This window comes from Lagopus muta, chromosome 1 (genome assembly GCF_023343835.1).
Source record: "Lagopus muta isolate bLagMut1 chromosome 1, bLagMut1 primary, whole genome shotgun sequence".
Lineage (NCBI taxonomy): Eukaryota > Metazoa > Chordata > Aves > Galliformes > Phasianidae > Lagopus > Lagopus muta.
In genome coordinates this window covers 53,712,489-53,720,433 of record NC_064433.1, presented here as the reverse complement: position 1 = coordinate 53,720,433, position 7,945 = coordinate 53,712,489, and the positions used below count along the sequence as shown (strand labels likewise).

At 47.0% G+C, this 7,945-nt stretch overlaps 1 protein-coding gene across 2 annotated transcripts in view; it reads left to right on the top strand.

Moving 5' to 3' along the window:
* The first annotated feature begins 261 nt into the window (after positions 1-261).
* The window catches only part of CHST11 (carbohydrate sulfotransferase 11), a 157,052-nt gene continuing 149,368 nt past the window's right edge, over positions 262-7,945 (top strand). The window contains exon 1 of one of the 2 annotated variants that reach the window (XM_048964976.1): positions 262-527. In XM_048964976.1, coding sequence (XP_048820933.1) covers positions 425-527 — 103 coding nt within the window. In that variant the 5' untranslated portion in view covers positions 262-424. Of the gene's footprint in view, positions 543-7,945 lie in introns of both variants that reach the window. The other variant, XM_048964966.1, reaches the window with a different exon arrangement.

Genomic DNA, 7,945 nt, shown 5'->3' with positions numbered 1-7,945 from the left:
CACAACCAGCTGAGGCGACAGCGGCCAAGTTCAGGGCGAGCAACAGCAGCAGCACACCGCTGCGGCGCCGACCACGCCCCGCCCCTCGCCCCGCGGCGGCGGCGGCCCCTCGAGGCAGCCCGGCGCATCCCCGCCCGCCGCCGCCGCCGCCGCCGCCGGGCGGGACCATCTCTCCCCCTGGCGAGGGGGGGGCGGCGCTCCGCCCCGGCTCCCCGCCCGGCCCGCCTCCCCCCACGCCGCGCTGAGCGCCCCTCCGCCTGCCGAGCGCCGTGGTCACGCCCAGCGCAGGCATTAGCGCCCCCCGGTGCGGGGCGCGGGTGCCCGGGCATCCTCCGGCGCGGCGGCGGTGGCTCCGGCTCCTCCCTCGCCGGCAACGCGGAGCGGCTGCGAGCCTGAGCCGGGCGCTGCGCTGCTGGGCAGCGCCATGAAGCCGGCGGTGCTGGAAGTAATGAGGATGAACCGGGTGTGCAGAATGGTCCTGGTCACTTCAGTGGGCTCCTTCATCCTCGTCATCTTCTATTTCCAAAGTATGTTGCTCCCAGGTAGGGCTCTGCCGCTCCGTTCTCCCCGCCGCAGGTGGCGGCCGCCTCGGGGTGCGCGGGGCGGGAGGAAACTTTGCTGGGCTTCGGTCCTTGCGTGCTCGGCGTCGTGCGGCGGGAGCGGCGCACCGAGAGGGGAAGCGGGGATGGATACAGGGGAGGAAGGTCAGAGCTCGGCTCTTCGCTTCCCCGTTCGCGGCTGCTGGGGCGCAGTCGATTAAAAATCGCCTGCCCTGAAGTTTTTGGGAGGCTTGCGGCGCTGCAGGGCTCCGTGCTGCAGCCGGGAGGCAGCGCACCCACCGCTCTGCGTAGCGGTTCTCCGTCAGCTGTCTGCTCGCCCGAAGTTGGTGCCGTTGGTTTGATGGACGTGTTCTCTCGCGGCGCCCATCTGTGCCGGCTCCTGGGGAAAGCAGTGTTTGTCTTTCTCCCCTCTGCATCCCCACCGGTTCCATCGGACCCGGAGGTGGCTTTAACCGAGCGCTTCAGGTCACCGCACGCGGCTGCGAGCTGCAGTACAGCTTCACCAATTGAACTCGCATGTTTTTTCATTCATTGATTGCGTTCTGCAGGTAACGTAGTCTGAGTACGCGTGCAGAAAATCTGGCCGAGTGTTGCTTTCCCCCGAGTTTTGGGTGAATTGTGCTACTGGAACAAAAACTCAGCGTGCAGCACGTGAGAGATGAAACACAATATTTCACTGTGTATCTTTGAATGTGTAAGAATCACCCTCAAAGGATCCTCAGTGCGCTCCATAGTTAACTACTGGAGATTATGGCTTTGTGTTTGTGCTACTGTGGAACTATAAATAGGCTGCGATTCGGTACCATTCAGAGCATTTCACTAAAGCTGAGGTGAGAGCATGGTGCTCTTAAAGCACGGGGAGTATGAGCTGCACCCCTCTTCCGTATGACACGTATTGGGTTGTTAGCGTGCATGAAGCAGATCTGGAAATAATGAGATCAAACCCCATTTATCTCTATTGTATCTTCTTGAACATTAACAGTTCTGTGTTGTTTTTTTTTTTTTCCTTTTTCTTTCCTAAATGTAGACTGTTTCTGTAGTGAATGCTGCTGGAAATCAACCAAACGCTAATCTAGATTGAGGTACGGTCTGGCTGTTCAGTTTGAATGTGTTTTGCAAAGCTCAAACATCTCTTTTAGTCAGGTATCTGCTACATGGTTGCGCGTTGGCTATCTAGGTTATTTTATCCAGGGTACAAAAACTTTGCTTGCAGTTGCACCCATTTGTGACTATAGGATTTCTTTATAACTCTTCCTGTTCTATCTCTCAACTCAGTGGGGCTGGATTCTGGGCAGAGAGCAAGGCTGGTGATGTATTAAAACTCTTCAAGATCTTGGCTGGTAACCTTTTTGTAGAGGAGGAAGTTTGGCATTTTGCCCTGAGGTTGGCACAGTGTGCCTTAAGAAGGCTGCAGGAGACAGCTGCCTCAGACACTAGGTTGCCACCAGTCACTTACAGTGCTCTGTAAGATAGGTGTCTTGCTGTCAGAATTAATTGAAGAGTTTCTACCCATCCTTGTGGATGGGGAATAAGGTAGGTGTTCGGTTAAGTTCTTTGCAAGGAGTGTAAGTTCCTTATTCAGGATCTGGCTGCTTCTTCACTCCCTCGGTGCTCTTTGGTGAATCTTAGGAAAGTTGGTCTCTGTCTGCTGAGCTTTCTGAACCATTTAGTTGCGATGCAAAAGGTGAAGATGTTGGAAGGCCACTGAGTGATGAGCACAGCCATGCTCAGGGAGAAGATAACTCCTCAGTGTCAGGTGGTCACTTCCCGTTTGAGAAGGTTGGAGTGTAGATCTCCTGCAAGAACCATTAAAATAAAATTGCAGAATCGTAAGGTTGAAAAAGAGCACTGTAAGATCACCTAGTCTTACTGTCAGCCCATCCCCACTATGCCCACTGACTGCATCCCTCAGTGCCACATCCACAGGGCTCTTGATCACCTCCAGGGACAGTGACTCCACTACAAATCCAACAAGTACCACAGCAGAAGTCCCTGCTGGCAGATCGTTTCCTGGGAGTAAATGACAGCTAATGGAAGGCGTTCTTAGAAAAACTGCAGAGAAAAGTCAGGAGCTAATCCCAGCCCCTGGTCTTATTTGAGGATCTGGGGGAGGCCAGCTCACTGTTTGTTCCTGAGGGAGGAAATTGCAGTGGTGACTGTGTGTTTTCCTGTTGCCTGTCTAATTTCTTTTGGGAAGGAAGAAAAAAAAGGCAAAAAACGCCCAGTGGAACAAAAAATTCTTCAGTAACTGCTTTAGCTGCATGGGGGTTTTCCTGGGTTCTTGCTCAGGATATTTCTCTTTGCTCTTTTGCCACTTGCTGTCTGTGGAATGATGTGACCCACTGATTGCTTTGTGCTCCCAGATCTTGTTTGCATGCAGAGGGTCAGCCCTGGGCTGTTATGATGGCCCATTGCAGTTCCTGGTGCACCTGCATGTCCCTGCATCGGGTGGGATGGTGCCAGGGTGTGTGCACAACTGCTGGGCTGGGCCAGGCTGGGTGCACTGGGATCACTCCTGTTGGGGGAGTCCTCAGAAAGGCAGAGAAACTGACAGCATCACGTCTCAGCACCACTGAGACATGTTGATGAAGAAACTTAGTATAAATCTCTTTTTTTCTTAAATTTGATTTTGTCACTGCAGACTGGAGTTGTTTGCTCCCTTTCTCAGTTCCTGTTTTGGTATGCTGCTGCTAGCTGTGCTTGCTGACAAAAGCCAGGTCTTTGGATGGACTTTGGTCTCTGATCCTCTGAGCAGCTCCTCACATGGTGCTGTCTGACCCATGATTTCTTCTTCTTGGCAGAGGGCTGATGTCTACCTTTGTTTCCATGATGGAACAGCTCAGATGGTGTGAGGGGTTTTTTTTTTTTTTTCTTTGTCTGAAGATGAGCTTATTATTGATTTTGATGGAAGATTCTGTTTGAAAATCAATGCGGCATTCTCCCATCTCACAAAGTGATCCACGCTTCCTCCCCTACTTCTAAAGGGGAAGGAGACTTGCAGAGCAGTAGGTGTGTGGCACTCCTTTGATGGATCCCATACACTGGCTTTAAATTATTCCATTTGGGATGCTGAGATGGAGCTCAGCCTACAGTCACAAGGATTTGGCCGTCGTTTAATTGTGTGCAGCAAAATCCATCCCCTGGAGTCCTGCTGTGATCGCTGTCGCTATCTGTGGAAGCTTTTAGCTGATTTCCATGGGACCGTGTACCCAAGGTGCACAGAGCTGCTCAGGTCTCTGCTCTCAGAGGTACTGATGGTCTGGAAGTGCTCAGAGTTGAGAGTAAAGCTGTTCTGTGTCTCTGGAAGCCTTCCTGGTGACTGTGAGACTTAGCAGAAAGGTGACTTCTTCTGTCTCAATACATCTGTATACAGCTTTTCTGTGACAGCTACTTGCTGACCTTAGGAAGTAGGTTTCTATTTATGAATGCTTTCAAGCCAAAATTGCCTGGCTCAAGCCACAATAATGTCTTAGGAAACAGTAGTTTATCAGAATGTTTATTGCTCTGAAGATACCATTCCTACAATGTATATTTTCATAAGCTTTCAGTGTTGGGTTTTTTTTTTTTTTTATTACTACTAATTAATGCGGGGGAAACTGCTGATTTTCATAGCACTAAAACTCCACGTTCTCAGATGTAAAACTGCCTTGGCTGAAGTCAGAATTTCTCAGAGATAAAGAGTGGATGTGAATGGGAACTTATTTTCCTCTCGAAATAAAAATAAATAAAGCAGCATAAGGCAATTTAAATACTCTAGGCCACGCTGGATGGGGGCTTTGAGCAACCTGGTCTAGAGGGAGGTGTCTCTGCCTGTAGCAGGGGTTAGAATTACGTGATCTTAAAGGTCCCTTCCAATCCAAATCTGTAATTATGAGACATAAGTTATAGAGTTGATCAGGTGTAATTGGCGTGTCAGTTTCCTCTGCATGGAGGGGGTGTATTTGTGAATTCTTAAATTGTTTCCATTGCTTTTGGAGTTTCAGGTCATTTATCTTACACTATACCACACGACAAGTCTAAAAATGGTTGGGAGATTGGAAGAAGTTAGGTTCACATTGCTCTTCCCAGCACCAGCATCTGTTGCGAGACATACTGCATCAAATCCTGCCTGACAAAGCTGCTTTGGTTGTCCTTGTGTGAATGTCATTGTAGAACAGTTTGGTTTTTATTTTTTTCCATCTCAGGCCTTTTGGGCTCATGCATATGTATTATGTATCAACTCCAGGGTGATCCCAAGGGAGCTGGGAACAGGGCTGGGGACACGAGGGTTTCAGTCTGATGGGTTTTTCCTGCAGATTGCTTGTATTGTTCAAGGCAGGTGTTTGAATTCTGTGTGTGACTTGTCTGAGTGTCAACAGATATAAAATCGAGTGTGGGTGTGCGGTTGAAGGGTTGTGCTTAAATTGATGGAGGGAAAAGACTCTTCTTCCTTTCACATTAAGGAAACAAAATTAAATTCAAGAATTCTGTGTTTGTTGTATATCTGACGTGTCTGGGATAAAGATAGATAATGTCTGTGGTAGGTCATTTAGATTCAGAAACCACATACTACAAGGATAATGCTTCAAAGCACGTTCCCATTTCTGTTGGATGCTCCTGCTCCCTGTGGAGCCCATTCATGTAAGATCTTTGTGGATGAAGTAGGTATTTGTCCTTAAAGTAGCAATTCAAACTGTAGAGTTCGGTTAATTCCTTCTTATTTGTGTTTCAGTATCCAAGTTGTAGATAACATCCTTTTGTTGTGGGCAAAACACCGGTGTGTGACAAAGTGCTGTTTCTGGCACCAGCCTTATGCTCTAAGTAGGAGATGAGACCACCAGAGACTGCAGCAAATCAATGAGAGAATGCAGTTCCTAATTATCTTTGGCTCATGCCTCCAGACAGAGGGATTTTCTGGGATTCCAATTTTGTGAATGTAATCAGCAGAGGATGTAGTGTGTTCCCCTTTCATGTAATTGTTTGGCACCTGAAACTAAGGGTTCATGAATAAATCAGAATTCCACTGCATATACACTTGGATTCTGTGTCTCTTCTTTTGCATAATGCTGTTATCCCCTGTTTTCCATTTAATGCCTGATCGATGAGTGGGGTTAGTAAGAAGTTACGTTGGTGATGTTTTCAGGGGGAGATAATTCCCTCCCATCAAGCTGCAGTCACAGGTCTTCCCTTGAATGGCATATGTTAATTTCAGCTCCCTACCCACTGCCTGTTGGGGTTGTCACATAGCTGTAGCATCAGGGAAGGATGGAACGAGGTGTGTGCCAGTGCACAAGTGATGTGTGCTTCTGTATAAGCAGGAAGTTCTTCAGTACTGGGGGCTGTCCTGATGTACACCTCCTGCTCTGCACCTGCCTGTTCAGTGCCTGTGGGGTGCTGGTGAGTCCCTGGTGTTGGACACATGAGCTGCAGGTAAGAATCCATGGGGCTGTTTTTCTTGTCCATGACAAATTCTACTCTGTGAACTTGCATAGTGTGAAAAGCACCATGCTTGTGAATCTGTGAGCCAGAGCAGATGATGGCATCCTCATTTGTGTCAAACCATCAGTACCTGGACTACACAATGTGCTATAAGTAGGTACTGTGCACGTATTCTTTTGTAGCAAGTGAATTTGGTGCCTGTATGAGTCAGGCAGATTTTCCTGCATTAAAGAAGTTTCCCTGCATTATGTATTTCACAATTAAATATTCAGCTAGCTTTTATTTTAGACTAATGAATTCTTTTTGATTGTTCTATGCACCTTGCCCAGTGTTTGCAATAAAAGTAGAGCACAGCTTTGCTTTTAACTGTATTAATTTGGCACGTTAGAAGAAGAGGTCCTAAATGAGGCATTAAAGTCTGGCTTGTAAAGCATCAGGAAGGAATGTTATTTAAAAGAAATAAAATTAGATAGCTGCCACTGGAAACTTTGGAGTAAAAAGTCACTGGAGTGTACTGAGTGACACTGAAGTTGGATTTGTAATCTAATCCCCCAAGGAGGGGGGAAAGGAAATACTTTAAATATTTAAATCCCTGGTTTAAAAAAGCTGTGCATGAGCACTTAAAAAGCAGTAGCTTTAAAAGAGAGGGCTGCACACAAGTGGATGTGCATATACATGCCCACCCATATGTCTTCCCCTGGTTCAAGCTGTAATTGGGCTGCAGTGGTGGTCCGAGTAACCCATGCACGTGGATCAATGCAGTGCACACACCTTCTCCAAGATAGCTGCTGTAAGGAGCATGAAGCTCTTTGTCATTAGAGGAAGTTCCAGAAAGGCCAAGGGCTTTATGAGGTGCCTTTGTTATTTTTACTGATGAAACATGCGTCCAGTGTGGGTTCTCAGTTGCATTCTTTCTTTCTCAACTTATTCAGTATGTGGAAGCATACAGCTTGGGAGAAATAACCTTTTTATGAATTCTTTCTAAGCTGTGCAGGAGCATGAATTTCTATGGGGGTATCAGCCTGAGCAGTAAGAGTGGCTTTTCAAGGTAGCCTTCGTGTGATTCGTGCCACGTTGTAGGCACTGAAGGATGACTTTATGTCTTTTGTTATCAGCTGCTGCTGCAGTGGCTTCATGCTCCTATGAAAGAACTTAAAAGAGAGTCCTGGAAGGAACAGAAAATGCAGTCCAGCAAGATTTCTCATGGGAATGTGATTCTAGGGGCTTGAGGGATAGTAGCCAAACACAGCAACTGGTAAGTGAAGAAGCAGGTGTGAAGTGATTACATCCAATGGACATCTGCTCTTAGTTTTCTGCAAAGAGAACATCCTTGGTGTCAATGATTTGAGCAAAGTGATCCATGTGTGGTTCTGCTGGATGGGTGACCTCAGTCTCCCCTCTAGTAGGTGAAAGAGGAGGTTGTTCTCAGATACGCTTGCTTGCAGAGGATCTGCTGCTTTAGATGCTGTACGCAGGCTGGAAGATGCTGTCCTTGGCAATCTTCTTGTTAAAAGACTGTATCTCTTTATGTCAGTTGTCTGAGTGGTGGAACCTGATGGTTTTTAGCTGCAGAATGCATACAAGGAACAAAAGGGCTCTGAGCTTCCACAAACACATTGAGCTGTACACAAAGCAGAAAACTGTGCTTTTTTTTCTGGTTTGTTTTATTGTAGAAGCCAACACTTTCTATGTATGTCTTTTTTTTTTTTTTTTTTTTTTAAGAATTTTCAGAGAATTCAAGATATATTTTGCAAGCAGTAAGAACTGTGGCTTTCAGGACCCTTGGAGAGTAATGCTTTCTGAATTCACTTAACAAGCAGCATACTTCATAGCCAGCCATTTTCATTCCTTTTTGGCTAATGAATGATTACATAAGCAGGTCAAAAAGTTTCAAGTGGATAACTTATGGGGATTTTTTGGATTAGGAAAGGTAGACTTTTAATTAGGAGGGTGATTTTAATTGGATC